This window comes from Polistes fuscatus, unplaced genomic scaffold, assembly GCF_010416935.1.
Source record: "Polistes fuscatus isolate 324 unplaced genomic scaffold, CU_Pfus_HIC Scaffold2, whole genome shotgun sequence".
NCBI lineage: Eukaryota > Metazoa > Arthropoda > Insecta > Hymenoptera > Vespidae > Polistes > Polistes fuscatus.
The window spans coordinates 16,610,648-16,625,720 of NW_025113096.1; the positions used below are offsets into that span (position 1 = coordinate 16,610,648).

Sequence of the window (15,073 nt, forward strand, 5' to 3'; positions counted from 1 at the left end):
TAAATAAAACAAGAAGAAGGCGTTACGCGATATCCGCGTGTTGCGCATTCCATTTTCTTCTTTCGCAATTCACTCCTGACGTAACTAAGGTTTGTATTCGGCTTTTTAATGAAGAAATTTGCTTATTAATTGATCAATGACCACGAAATTTGTAAGCCGAAATAAGATCTAAAGAACGAAGAAGAAGAAGAAGAAGAAGCATAATGCAATTTTTTTTCCCTCCATACATATGCATAACCATGTATACGTGGTGCATATTCAATGTTTTAGACAGGATTTCTGCGTCAACTTTATCTCTCACTCGAGTGGGTCTCTCTCGTTCGTCAATCGTGTTCAAGGATGGTAAAATAAAAAGAACACCAAAAAAAGAAAAAAGAAAATAAGAAATTAATAACAACAACCAACAACCAACAACCAACAACTGCAGCAGCAGCAGCAGCAGCAGCAGCAGCAGCAGCACATACGTGCACAATTACGACAGCAGACAACAATAACAGCAACAACAACAACAATAACAACAACAACAAAAAACTGCAATTTTATAAGACAGATTACCATTACCGAGCACGATTCTTTTTTTGTTGCGCTGCCGCGCGTATATGCGTACGTGTGTGTGCGTACATGTGTTTTTTTTTTTTAACGATCGAGTTACGAAAGAGGGAAAAATGAGAGAAAAAAGGTAACAAATAAAAAATATAGATATACACATACATGCATGCATGTGTATGTGTTATATTTGTACGTGTGTGTGTGTGTGTGTGTGTGTATACAAAGAGCGTAGAACCTAACGTGCTCGGATTTTCTCTCTCTCTTTTTTCTACACCACGCAACAAACCTCCACCAATCGGCCGAAAAAGACCGAGAGGTCGAATTTATTGGCGGTATCGACGAATGAAAATTATTGCCGAATCAATGGTATGAAAAAGAAAAAAAAGGGAAGAAACAAAAAGAAAAAAAAAGATGAATAATAAAAAAGAAAGAAATTAAAATTTAGTTACTTTCACACACACGCACACGTACACAACAACAGATTTACGTAGTTGTATTCGTGTGACGTACAACGATGGCGATCGATAATAGGTTTCTTTTCCTTCAAGAAAATGTCGAAAAGTTTGCCAAGCAGGATTGGCAAAAGCAATAATTCGAAAAGAAAGAAAATAAAAATAAAAATAAAAATGGAAGAAAGTTGGACAACAGTACAGAGTTACGAAAAATCAGAACAATTTCGAGAGAAGACTTCGTTTTCTCGTCGTGTTCATTCATTTCGTTGTCTTTTAGTCGTTGGGTATTAGAAGACCCAATTTGTGTTGAAAATATGATGAAGCTATTAAAAACGCGATGATGGCGGTGGCGGTGGCGGTGAAGACGACGACGACGATTGGGCTCGAAGACGTTCGAGTTCCGGCAAATCGGAGATGACTTTAGAATCGTGTCTTTCAAATACTTTACTAAGTCTCTTTAGACTGTCGTGAGATTTATATTAGTAGGATCCAGGCCAAGCACCGAGTTCCACGGATCTCGAACGTTCTTAACACATTGCCGTCCGGTAGAGAAAGATAGACAGATAGAAAGATAGAGGAGAAGAAGAAGAACAAGGGAGGAGGACAACTGTAAGAGAGAAAAGCAAGACGACAACAACAACACGCGGGTAGTTTCGATCATCGAGAATAAAACGATTGATAAAAGGTCGTAAATACGCTGGTGGTAGGCGCTTATTGTGTGTTCGAGTGTGTGTGTGTGTGTGTGTGTGTGTGTGTATAAGGATGAATACTACACCACGTCGTGTTGTTGTTGGCGGCAAGGTTCGGCCGGGAACAAATGTTGTTGTATTGGTAATTTACTGGGCGGCAATGTGTTAATAGAAAGCCATCACCGCACGTGCCAGAGACCAAGATTCAAGGTACTCAGCTGCGGTAGTTTCATAATCCTCTCCAGGCCATTGGTCGTTATCCTCGTGCATCCGTAGAGATCGATGCACCTAAGGTGCTTCATGCTCTCGGCGATGTTATGAAGTCCCTTGTCCGTCAACCTACTACACTGACCGATATTCAGAGTCTCTAGGTCGTGGAGAGTCTTAGCGATCTTACATATACCCTCGTCGCTTATCTGACAAGCGGATAACGACAAGGATTTTAAATTGAACAGGCCCTGGGAAATGTGTACGAGAGCTTGGTCGCCTATTTTGTCGCAAAAGGATACATCCAAGGATGATATCCTACTCCCACCTTCCGCTAAATAAGCCATACCGATATCCGATATGTTGTCGCAGGATCTTAAGTTGAGTTCTCGCAAACTGGACATTCTCGCTAGATGCTTAACCCCGGAATCGGTAATGCACACGCAGAAAGATAGATTGATCGACTTGAGCGTAGTCAAGCCGACGGATACGTGCCTGAGCGCCTCATCGCTGAGCCTCTGACAATCCTGGAGACTTAGATGTTCCAGCGCTAAATTACCGTCCGCGGTTTCCCGATTGAGTCCGGCTAAATGGGCGATTCCTTGGTCGGATACGTGCCAACAGCTTCGCAAATCGAGCCTTCTTAGTCTCTTAAGACCCCACGCGATCAAGAGGAGACCAGTATTGCTGATGTTGCAACAACCGCCCAGTTCCAAGTGCTCGAGATTCTTAAGGTACTGTGCTATCCTGCCGAGGGACGTGTCGCTCACTTGCTTGCAGAGGGACAAATTAAGCTCGGTCAACGCCGGATACTCTTGGCAGAAAGCATTGGACAATCCGGAATCGGTGATGTTGTAACAACCGGAGAGATTGAGAGCCTCAAGATTCGGTACGCCCTTTAATACGTCGCTCAGACCTCTTCTCAAGGACAACACTTGAACCTTCTTAACTCCTCTTCTTACCAAGCTGGAGAACAACGCCGGTGCCTGTTTCCTCAGGTGTAACCTGGCTTCGACCCCTCGCCAAACCGATCGGTAATAAGCAGCGTCTCTCCATGCGGTGCACACCTGTGCCGCCCTACCCTTGTCCCTAACATCCAAGTAACTAAAGATCAGCGCTAATATCTCTGGATAGAGGGAGGATATATGCGTGCTGGCCGAGGCCACGTTACGCGGTACGTGTGGCAGCTGCCTCGAGGAGATACCTTGAACGTATGCTGGCAAACTGGTCGCCTCGCTATTGTAATGCGGCATGTTGGACGAGTTATGAAGTATGGCTTGACTTGTTTGGCTCTGAGCGTTCGTTATCGCTAAGTGTGGCTGATGCAAATGAAAATAGTGACCAGGACGATGCAACAGCGTCGTACCGCGGCTTGGTGTTAATGCCGGAAGTTCCGTCATCAACAGCTGACTTTCCTCCATCTTGCCGATCGCACTACGCGCTTCTTGCCAGCGAGCTTTCTTTCGTTCTGCCACCACTACTTCCTCCTCCTTCTCCTCCTCCTCCTCTTCTTCCTCGGCTTCTGCCTCCCCCGCCAGCCTCCCGACCCGTGCTACTGCCGCCGCCGACACGGCCAACTCTCCTCCTCCGCCACCTCCTCCTCTCTTCTTTTTCTCCCCTTCCAACGCCTCGCTCCTCCACCGATCTTCTCTAGGCGTATACATATATGTATGTACTTCCTTGGCCGTACATGTATGCCCCGCGACGACGACGCGTCACACACACGCGCACGCACTAACGCACACGGTCTGCCACACCGTCTTCTCTCCTTCTCTCTTTCTCCAACTCGACTCTAAGGCGAACTCAGTGGTAACGCACCAGCGCCGGCATAACGCCTTTTCTCGCCTTAAATACCTTACCCAGTCCTCCTTCTTCTCCTCTTCGTATTCCTACTTAACTCTCGGATAGCAGAAGTCCCAAAGACTTTCGATTAAACTTAAATGTACTTACGAATCAGTGCGATATGTACTCTCTTGGAATGCGTCATTATCACGGAAGCATGATTCGTTACTTGATACAGTCTCTCTTCCTCTCTTTTTTATGTTTCTTAAGAGTCACTCCAAAATTTAAGGAGTAGAGTATATCAGAGTTCGACGATCAGTTCGACACTATTCTCTCGTGTTGATCGCACATGTAAAACTGTCGTATTCTTTCTCTCTTTCTCTCTTCCTTCTTTCGTTTTTTTTTCTGCGCCTACAACTTCAACCTCAACCTCCTCCTCCCCCTCCTCCTACTCCTACTCCACCGCCTCCTCTACCACCACTACTACTCTACTACTCACTACTACTGGCTCTTCCTCCTCCCCCACCCCACCAACCGCCCCCACCGTCGCTCAACGCTCGCTCTGTCCCGACCGTTCTCCTCCTCTCTCTCTTTCCAACATTCTGCTGGCCCTCCTTCTCTCTCTTCTACCCTTCGACACTCCCCGTGCCCCACCCCGCCACCTCCTAGTTCTCCTCTAACTCTTTCTTTCTCTCTCACTTCTTCTCCACCTCTTCCACTCTTTCGCTTCCGCCGCTGTCCTTCTTCTTTCTCACTATTTCTTTCTCTTTCTTGCTCAAGGGAACGCGCGCGCCTTTCTCTCTCTTTTCTCTCTCTCTCTCTCTCCCTCTCTCTCTTATTTTCTCCCTCTCTTTTTATCTTTCTGTATCTGTATATACAGCACGATATCACTTCCTCTACTCTCTCGTTCTTTCTCACCACTAGCTGCCAAGCCGCCTTCTCGCACGCACGATGCGATCTACGCACACTTGTGTCTTGTGTCTCTCTCTTTTTTTTCTTTTTCTTTCTCTCTGTATTTCTTTATATATACATATACATATATATATATATATATATATATATATATAATATGTAAATGATATATGTATGTATGAATGTATCTGCTTTTTTCTCTCTCTCTCTATCTTTCTTTCTTTCTTTTTTTTCTTCTTTTCTCTCTTTCTTGCTTTCTTTCTTTCTTTTTTCTTCTTCTTTTCTCTCTTTCTTGCTTTCTCTCTCTCTCTCTCTCTCTCTCACTCACTCACTCGATGTGTGCCGCCGCCGTGACGGCGACGTGCTGCTTACGCGCTGCCCTCGTCGAACGTTTTACAAAAGCACACGCTGAGAGAGAGAATATATGATCGAAGAGAAAAAAATATATTTCTACACCTTCTTATTCTTTTTTTTCTTTTCCTTTAATCTCCCGTTCTTTATATTCTCTGAACTATTTCGTCACACCATGAGCGACGATAGTAGCAGCACGTGACGAGGATCATGAACATAACGGTGTCTTCGATCCCTAGATCTCGTTGATCTTTCTTTCGAATATCGATATCAACGATTTTTCTCAACAACAACAAGTACAACGACTTCAACTATTGTCAATGACAGCGATCACGGTGATCACGACGATATTTAGAATGAGATTGTTGAACGAAGATTTTTATTAGATTAATGTGAATTTAATCGAGGTTATTATAAAACCAACCGAGATCTATAGAATATGGTGAAGAAATAATAATCGTTCGTGAGGTCACTCGTGTAGCGGGATCAACGTCAGAAACCGGTAACGCATCAACAAACGTTCTCTACTGTTACGCTGCCAGCCGCGAACTGTCGTTCCGCCTGCCCAAACTCAGATGTCGTACCTAGTGCTCCGTAGCACACAGGCGGAGCGAACCTGACCCGAGCTCGACTCTCATTGGTCCGTTAGACCCGAGACCGTGACACGTGAGCGCACCGGCGAATATCGATTCGGGTTGCGTTGCGGCGGCATTTTTAAGTTTTCGTAAAGCGGTGGGGGGTACGGTGAGACGGGACCACGTTGCTACTACCACCCGCTTCACCCTTTCCTTTTTCCCTCCTTCCTTCCTACCATCTCTTACTAACCCTCCAACGTTTGAATACGATTTTCTCTTTCTCTATATATCCGATGATGATACTCCAATGATAACGTACCCTTTTCCTCTTTCTTTATTTTAATTTTCCTAGTCTCTTTTTCTTATTTATTGTTATTTTCTTCTTACTTTTCCTTGTTTTAGAAAAATTATTCTTCTACTTACGAAGATGATGTTTGCTGTTTTTTATTAATTGCAATTTATGCGAGACGAGTCTGCAGTTATTATTTGCTCGTTCATACATTGTCAATTATTTTATTCACTATAAACTGTCTTAAAATTTTTTTTCTATCTACGAAGACGATCTTCCTTAATTTTTTTTGTGTACTACTACAATTTATGTAGGACGAGATAACAATTATTATACGTTCGTCATACATTGTCAGTTATTTTATTTAATATCAGTTACAATGTCCATCGATCGATATGGAAAGTTGAGAATATTTTGTACGTTGTACTACTTTTGATATGTATGCATATATATACGTGTATGTGTGTTTATACATATATTTGATCCATTTATTTAGAGGAAAATTTACAGCAAACAGTAGACGCCAAGTTCGTGCCTATTTATCTTTCCTTTTTAAAATTTCCATTTGACTTGGTAGAATCGGGAAAGTGTCCACCTTTTGGAATTAGCGAATTAAATGGATACACTGTTTTGATATATTTATATCGATACTCTCTCTCTCTTTCTCTCTCATCGTATACTAGCTTCTAGTATCGTAACCGTAAATTTTGGTTCGAATGTATACTTCGTATAGACATGCATTAGTTACAAAACCCCATATCGTATATATACATATATATGTATACATACATACATACACAACACACACACACACACACACACACACATATATACATACATATAATGTAGCACGATACTGATAATTATTATTACAATAAAGGAATATCGTAAATTAGGATATTTATTAATAGAAATATTGCAATTCTTAAGAATCAGTAATTGTGAAACAAAATTGAATGCGTACTTTGCTTACTCAATATTTTTACAAAATTTCTACAGAAAATAAAATACAAAGGGTGTTATTCAAATATACGAAAGAATCGGTTCGAAGATAACAAACGATGATAAGATAATATATTATTCTTACGATACTTAATTCCATTATATATATATATATATTATTCAAATTTTTAATTTCTTAGTAATTTACTTTTTAAAATTGTCTTCGTTTCTTGGGATCACGCTAATTTTATGTGTAACCTCTCACTTATATATACACATTATATACATATGTATGTACTTACACTTATTGTTAATCCAACGGGAACGTAATTATTTAAATTGAGGTTAGAAAATAATATTTTTTATACTAATACACATTTACTATTACTTAATGGTATTAATAAAAAATAAAAAAATAAATAAATTCATATAATTTCATTTTATATATAGGACAAATTATTCTCATTTGCTATTGTATGAAATACTTGCCCTAATGTGCTCGTAAATTTCTAATTCTTCTGATTGGTGTTTCTCCAAATTCTCTCAGCCAATCGACTTACATCTAAACTTAAAACAGTTTACAAAGTTGGAAAAATTAAATGAAGCATTGACAATGTGTAGAACAATAGGAATTACTTGCATTTATCGAAATTATTTATGAAAGCATATTTTAACTTTCTTTTAAAAATATTATTTTCATTTTCATCGTACATTTTATGGTTCATATTTCAGCAACTAGATGTAGCTCACATGGCTCCACCATCTTTTTACTCATCACGTAGGATTTCTATAATATTAACTGTAACGTTTTCCAATACGGTTCGTTCTTTATACGTTAGGCATCATGGTGAGTATTTCGCGTTTGTGTTTTCTAAGAAACAATCCGAAGATGGGTTGAACATCCGTAGGCTAATTAATATTTAGTTATATTTAATGATTATTCATTTTTTTAAAGAATATTTTAAAGTTTATCTTAATGTAACAATTTTCTCATTTTTACCACAATATGAATTTATAAATGTTACTTTTCTCTTCTTACTAATGTGGTCTTAAAACATTAACGAGTCTTTTTTGCAATGTATTTTTTAAATTATGGTATTAAATGAAATTATGTTTATTTGTTTTTAGTCGACACATAAAAAAAAGACGAGGAAGTTGCGTGGGCACGTAAGTCATGGACATGGTCGTATAGGTTAGTTCTTTTGTTTTAAACAACATATTATGAACCATTGTAAAATCTTCTTATAATACATGTTTATTAATTAATTTCTTTAATTTTTTAGGCAAACACAGGAAGCATCCTGGTGGTCGCGGTAATGCTGGTGGTCTTCACCATCACCGTATCAACTTTGATAAGTACCATCCTGGTTACTTCGGTAAGGTAAGAAACTTTTTACAACTATGTAATTCTATTAAAAATGTTTTGTACACAAATTAACATGAGTACTAAAAATCAATAATCCTAATACTTATTTTTTGTTCTCGCTTGGTATGAGAAATTACCATTTACGTCGAAACACAAAATGGTGCCCTGCTTTAAATTTAGACAAATTATGGGCATTGTTACCCGAACACAGAAGGCTGCAGTATGCTAAAATGGAAAACAAAGTACCTGTTATCGATTTGGTTAAAGCTGTAAGTTTATATTGTTAATAATACTTTTCACCCTTTAACCCTTTGCGCTGCAGCAGCACTGGAGACCGGTGATTTGTTTTGTACGGACCAAACATAAAATAATTATGGAATGTAGTATCGAGTATTATACGCAGTTTCACGCGTTGAATCATGATTGCATCAGTATTCTAATAAAATAGATATTCGTTAAAAAGTCTGGGAGACTTAATTTCAGTCTTAGTGCAGTCAGCTCAAGGGTCCAAATTATTGCTTCATGAATCTTATAAACATGTTAAATCTTTAGGATTGTTTCTTATGGGTTTTATTTTTTAATTTTCAGGGATATTACAAACTCTTGGGAAAAGGTCGGCTTCCCAAGCAACCAGTCATCGTAAAAGCAAAATTCTTCAGTAAATCGGCAGAAGACAAAATCAAGGCAGTTGGCGGTGCATGCGTTCTTTCCGCATAAGTTTTACGTACGTTTAATTATAATTTCCTTTGATAAGTTATACAATTGGTATCTTTTTCTGAATAATTTTTAATATGATGATAATATGAACGGGCGGTCTTAATGAGTGCGTACAACACTTGAAATAATGTAGATGGTTCATTACTGATTTACTTAAATTACAATGAAATAATTATAATTTGATATTATTTCGAAAATAATTAATTATACGAATGTCACTTTGATTATAGGTAACTTGGAGGACTCGACGCAAGTACTTTCACTGTGTACATATTCTTAATAAAATTTATAAAAATCTGATTTCAAAAGTATTACGTTTAATATTTTCTCTTAATTATAATTATTTATTTATAAGATTATTTATTATATGATATATTTGCATATAACGTCAATAAAAATTAAGCTATATGAGGTGGAGGAGGTGGAATTTGCATCCCCGATGCTAACAATGCTGGAGGTGGTGGAACTGGATTGAACATTGGCGGTCTAGGAGGTGGTGGTACAGGTACCATTGGTGGTAACCCTGGTCGAATTAGTGGAACTGGTGGTGGTGGAACTTTGCCTACGGATGGTTTTTCGTTCTTGAATGCAAATTGTAAAAAGAATTGTTTGGTATCCTTGTTCCAGTGCGTCCAAAATTTTCCTTCTGCTTTTTCCACTTCTCTGCTTGGCACCTACAAATAATATTATTATTATAAACATAGTAAAAATATGAGAGTAGTGTTAATAAGAGGTTTAGATTTATAAGTCATTCTTACTTTAAACGCGATAGTTTCATAAGGTTCTGCAGCGAACAATAAATATTGCCATTTGCGATCCGGTGGTTCAACTCGTTGTTCATAAGCAGACATGAACCTGTGACGGGGAATTACATTGTCTGCAACTTCAGGATAATCAACTTGGAATAATAAACTTTGTTGTCCTGATTCTGGGTCTCTTTGTTTAGTTACCCTGTAACCAGGTCGTCCAATCTTAACAAACTTCTTCGGTTCAACTCTCGGTTTTTCTGGTGCAAGCGTTTGGGGTGCTTCTTTAGCTTCCTTAGCTGCTCTTCTTGCTAGGTTAGCTTGATGTTTTTTTCCTTGAGTATGAGCCAAGTAACTACCCTCGTTGTTGTGCAAAGTCAGACACAATTTACACTCGTACGAGCCCAAATGATTTTTCATAAAATACGGATCCTTGTTGAGATCGATTGTTTCTAATGCCAATTGTCTTAACCTCTCTCGTCGATCCCGATTACTTTCTGACCACGATGCCACACCACCACCTCCTGTTTTTCCACCAGGTCGATTTTGAAAATCCATGATGGATTTAAAAAACTTGACGATACGAAATTAAAATTATTACGAGCGCACTTTTATTTATTATTTTATTTCAATAACTTATCCTCATTTCGAATAAAATGCTGTGATGTCATTCGTTTACTCATGGTTACCAACATACAAATAAAATTCGTTTTTAAAACCATGAAACATTTTTTATACGACTTTTTGTTAATTTCTTTTTAAGTAAAATTGGATGTTTAATATATTTTTTTAAGTCTATGTGATCTTTTACATTTTTTATTTAATTTTTAATCTTTATGATTATCATTGGTAGATAAGAAAAATATTTTTCTTATCGACAGTAAGGAGTAATATTGTTTAGATGGCACCACCATTCGTATATTTGTAACGCGTCATGGTGGACAATATTTCCTAGAGAATTACCGAACATCGAATTTCGCGATGGCAACGCCATTTTCCCTAGATCCGGTTTAATCTTATTTCCGGAAAATGAATTCAGGAAGCTTATAATCTTTTGGGTTTTTTCACTCGTTCTTTAAACTTTTTATACTTAATTTGCTTAATAAATGTTTGATAAATGTTTAAATAATATTAATAATTATTAGAGATTATAAATTAATTTATTTGATGATAAAATCACGTTTCTATGAGTTCAAATATTTTTTCTTTACAATCACATTATTCTTTCAATTTTACTTATTGATCATACAATTACGAATTTTGAAACACACAAAAGTGGTAGAAAGAAATATTTTTATCAATCGCATATTGTGTAAAATTTCATTTTTAACTATAATAATTTTTGTGGTATTGTTTTAATGTTATTTGTTAAGTATCATCCGATAAAAAATTTAAAAAAGACGGACGTAGTCGAAATAAATTTAAAAGATAGGTAAATACGTTTTAAATGAGGATATTTAGCAGATGAAGCAGTAAAGATGGATGCCAAAGGCAGTTGGTATTAACTACTTCAGTCATCGGTATTGGCACGAGCGAGTAGAGAAAATATATTCGCCATTAGGATTCATGAATATTTAAGTAGGACGTGGGAAACCGAATCGTAATTGTACTACTTGCTGCTATTTTCGACTTCGAATTGCATCAATATATAAATACACACATACAAATAAATATGCATACGTGTGTACTTGTAAATGTTGAATTCTAATTCCATTTGATTAGTAACAATTTTCAACATTCGATTCTATTAAAAGTTATATTATCTTCCAAACAAATTTTTGTCGTCAATTGATGTAGATAAAAGAAACCGGAAAAAAAGAAAATGAAAAAAAAACAGGCGTTTATACAGGCGTTCATCTTGAATAAAATAAAAAGAAAAAGAAAACGAAAACTAGTGAAACGTAGTTCGTAAGCTAATGAAAATTCGATTAGAAGAATTCAATAGAAACGAACAAAACTGTTAGGAGTCAGTAGAAAAATGGCGATGATTTCGAGAAGACGTAGCAGGAGTCGGGTTGAAAATTGCAGAGGGCAAACATTATCTCGTTTAACGCGGGAATTTTCAAGCGTACGCGGCTGTTTTATATATTATATATCTATATATATATATAGTTCGATCGTTGGAAAATTGTGTTGCAGGATATGCTTTTATGCAGTGCACTGCACGTATTCGTTCACCTTTGGATATTCTGGAAGGAAGTAAGAAAGGTACGTTTCTTTCCTCTTTCAGAGGTTTGAAGAAAAACGGGAAGGGAGAAGGTGGAAAGGTGAGAGCGTGGGACGATGTAAGAAATGGAGGCAACTGAAAAGAGGGAGAGGAAGATGGAGGAAGAAAGATGAAGATAGAGGAAGCATCGTTTGAGTTGAAAAAGCTAAAAGGAGAGAAAAGAAGAGAAGATGCTTCGAGACAGCATCGATTTTTAAACTTGTTCAGCTGTGTTCAGGCGGGGAAAGGGTACCCCTTCAGAATTTGTCCGATTGAAAATTTATCCGACGCGCACAGTGTACCAAGATGGTCGTACTCTTTTTCCCACGTCCGCTATATATATGTATATATGTATCTCTTTTCTATTCCTTTTCCTTAGGTTAGGTCCTTCTTCTTCTTCTTCTTCTTTTTTTTCTATTTCTTTTCTTCTCCTTCATCGTTCTTATTCGTTTACTTTGTCGTACCTTTCCAAGATTTTTCTTTCAAAGCCTATCTTTGCACTTTCCTCCTCTCGCTCTTTCTAATATTTTCTTTCTTTTCTTTTTTTTTACTGTCTACCCAGCACGCAACTCTTAGCTCGTTAATAATTCCTACGAGTAGCTAGGAGTGGTATGAGAGAGAGAAAGAGAAAGAGAGAGAGGATGCCTCATCCTTCGGATTGCTATACATTATTTTACACTTTAGAAAATTTCTAGAAAAGTCGAACCGAGAAACGAAGAACTTTGATTGCGGAAAGTTCAGAAATTTTTGTCGGCTCTGGACGTTTTAGCGGCTTCATTAGATAAAGATAGTAAAGAAAGCAAGAAAGAAAGAAAGAGAGAGAGAGAGAGAGAGATGGAGGGAGAATAAAGTAATCTGAAAAATTAACTTGGACAGCTTAGGAATATTTAAACACTAGTGAATGCATTATTGATCAGTTAAGCACTACCGTGTAATCGTTCAACTAATTGTTACGATCTATAAATAGACTAAATGTTAGAGGAAGATAAAAAAACAGAGATCAAGACAATCCTAACAAAATGTCCACCTTGATCCATCCCAATCTTCTGAAGTATTGGCTCTATCATTAATCTTAAAACGAATTCCTCAAAATCCCTCCCAAAAATTAGGCTCGTGATTGTTGAGCTTAGTTTCTCGTTAGGAAAGAAGAGATCAAAAAAAGATCATAGATCTTCTAACTAAACGTTTTTTTTTAATTTTAGTTTTATTGGTAATATTCATGAAACAGTCAAAGATTTCGGTATTTTAAGGTTAGGATTTTGTTTTTTAGATGAGAACATAAATCAATCCAAAATATTTATTGTTAAAGGGATAAATCACACTAAGCTTTCGCATTCCAATGATCGTCACTGTCTTGTTTGGAAGAATTATCCAAGGTCGAGGACCAAACAACCCGATAAAAATGTAAAAGCGCTCCCTTGGGATCGCTTGGGTAAACACCGGAGTAAAATAGCCGAGTCCTCGCAACGAAAGCTTCCCTCGAACTTTACCGAAGATTCTTACCGAGTTTTTCCTCTTATTTTTTTGAATACTTAAACCAATATATCATAAACATCTGATTTTTTAGGATTTCTTAATAAATTTTGATAGAAAAATAATACATCTAATAATAATTTCCATTATCCAATAATTTACATTAATTAAAAATATAAATAACAATCTTGTTTCTATTTATACGATCGATAATGTGCATGAATATTTTGTCAAATATAAATAATAGTGTAACAAATGGTTATCGGAAATCTATCAAAATTTCATCTCATTTGACAAATTGGGTCAAATAAAATCTAAAAGATCTATTAGAATATATGACCCGAATAATCAATGAACGATTTAATAGAATAAAAATTAGATGAAAATCATCGTGGAATGGATATTTGATATAAGTACTGTGTTAGAAAGAAAAAAATTGATAAAAGAAGTAGGCTACCGATTAATCCCAATTCCGACAGAATTTAATAGGTGGCGATCAGATTCTTCGGATGGTCCGGGAACTCTTTAGCGTTGGGGTTGATGGTAGTAGTGATAGTAGTAGTAGTAACAGTAGTAGAAGTAGTGGTGGTGGTGGTGCTGGGATTGTGGTCGTTTGGCAATCCATTGAGGTGTAGGAAGGGCACACCCTCTAGAATGAGAACCTGATCGGACTAGGTAGGTAGGTAGGTAGGTAGCTTGCAACCTTCGAAGCCTTCCAACCTAGCTAGCTAGTTATCTACCAACCAACCTACCTACCAACTTACCTTCTGTTCTATCTCACAATCTAGACTCTCGTATACCTTCTCTCTGATATCCACCTCCTTCTCTTCTCTGAAACTATCCTACTCTAGTTTAGCTACTCTCTCTCTCTCTCTCTCTCTCTCTCTACTATCAGTAGGAGCAGCAACCTTATACACGATGGTCGCGGGCAACCACGTTCTGGCATCACTCCAAATTGCGTGCGAAATGATCAGAGGCAGATGAGAAGGCCGTTCTGGGATTGCCGTTCGAGCAACGTGTAACGAAGACTATTGCCAATATGACCAATACCTACGAATAACTTTATACGGAATCTAATAAGCTCTGTGTGTAATTTACAGGGTGTTCACCTAATTACCTATTCAATTAAATACTAATCAAAAAACGATTCGTCATGGAACGTAACGGGGCTATCACTATCATTTCTTAACTTTACCTCTTTTACGGACTATCTTTCGATCTGTCAGTTTTGTTAAGGTTTCTTTTAATGAGAAAACGAAAGAGGAAGAAAGAGAGAGAGAGAGAGAGGGGGAAAGAGTGAAAGAAAGACATAGGTGAGATCGGGACACGTGTTGCGTCAACTCGTCGACTACCTTCGTCCTGGAACTCGGTTATAACGAGCGAGAAACTAACGTCTCCTAGCGTACACGCTCTACTTGCCTTCTTCCAATATTTATCCTAAACTTTTACTCTATCTGTCTCTCTCTCTCTCTCTTTATTCCTCATTCCCATCTTCCCTCCTCTTTCTCTCTCAAAGTAAATCGTTACTGCGTCCGTCCAGGTTCTAGTGGTGCATCGATCGTCCAAGAAACGGAATTTCTTCCTATAAAAGCTATTCTCTCTTTCTCTTTCTTCCTCTTTCAATTTTTCTTAAAAATTCTTCTTTAACCTTCTAGAGTTGCGGATCCGTAGTTTATCAATATAACTCGATAGTTTAATTTATATATATAATGTATTTTATATACCAGGATGGATCATATAAATGGGAACATTTAAATATTTTGGTTTGTTTACAATCGTATTAGAAAATTTCAAAGAAAAAGATTACGCTATTGCAA

General features: G+C 37.5%; 3 protein-coding genes across 3 annotated transcripts; 1 reads left to right on the forward strand and 2 right to left on the reverse strand.

The window, feature by feature from the left end:
* Nucleotides 1–1,272: 1,272 nt before the first annotated feature.
* On the reverse strand, nucleotides 1,273–4,114 carry LOC122516083 (F-box/LRR-repeat protein 14-like). Its single transcript, XM_043633641.1, has one exon. It carries the CDS (start codon nucleotides 3,559–3,561, stop codon nucleotides 1,870–1,872), a length of 1,692 nt encoding a protein of 563 aa, XP_043489576.1. The 5' UTR covers nucleotides 3,562–4,114; the 3' UTR covers nucleotides 1,273–1,869.
* A 3,419-nt stretch (nucleotides 4,115–7,533) lies between these two features.
* LOC122516090 (60S ribosomal protein L27a) lies at nucleotides 7,534–9,131 on the forward strand. The gene is made up of 6 exons (XM_043633654.1): nucleotides 7,534–7,595; nucleotides 7,877–7,940; nucleotides 8,032–8,129; nucleotides 8,234–8,383; nucleotides 8,703–8,838; nucleotides 9,062–9,131. Exons 1-5 carry the CDS (start codon nucleotides 7,593–7,595, stop codon nucleotides 8,829–8,831), a joined length of 444 nt encoding a protein of 147 aa, XP_043489589.1. The 5' UTR covers nucleotides 7,534–7,592; the 3' UTR covers nucleotides 8,832–8,838; nucleotides 9,062–9,131.
* Nucleotides 9,132–9,182: 51 nt separating this feature from the next.
* LOC122516089 (splicing factor 3A subunit 2) lies at nucleotides 9,183–10,278 on the reverse strand. The gene is made up of 2 exons (XM_043633653.1): nucleotides 9,590–10,278; nucleotides 9,183–9,505 (listed from the first exon to the last, which is right to left on the reverse strand). Exons 1-2 carry the CDS (start codon nucleotides 10,133–10,135, stop codon nucleotides 9,230–9,232), a joined length of 822 nt encoding a protein of 273 aa, XP_043489588.1. The 5' UTR covers nucleotides 10,136–10,278; the 3' UTR covers nucleotides 9,183–9,229.
* Between the last annotated feature and the right edge of the window lie 4,795 nt (nucleotides 10,279–15,073).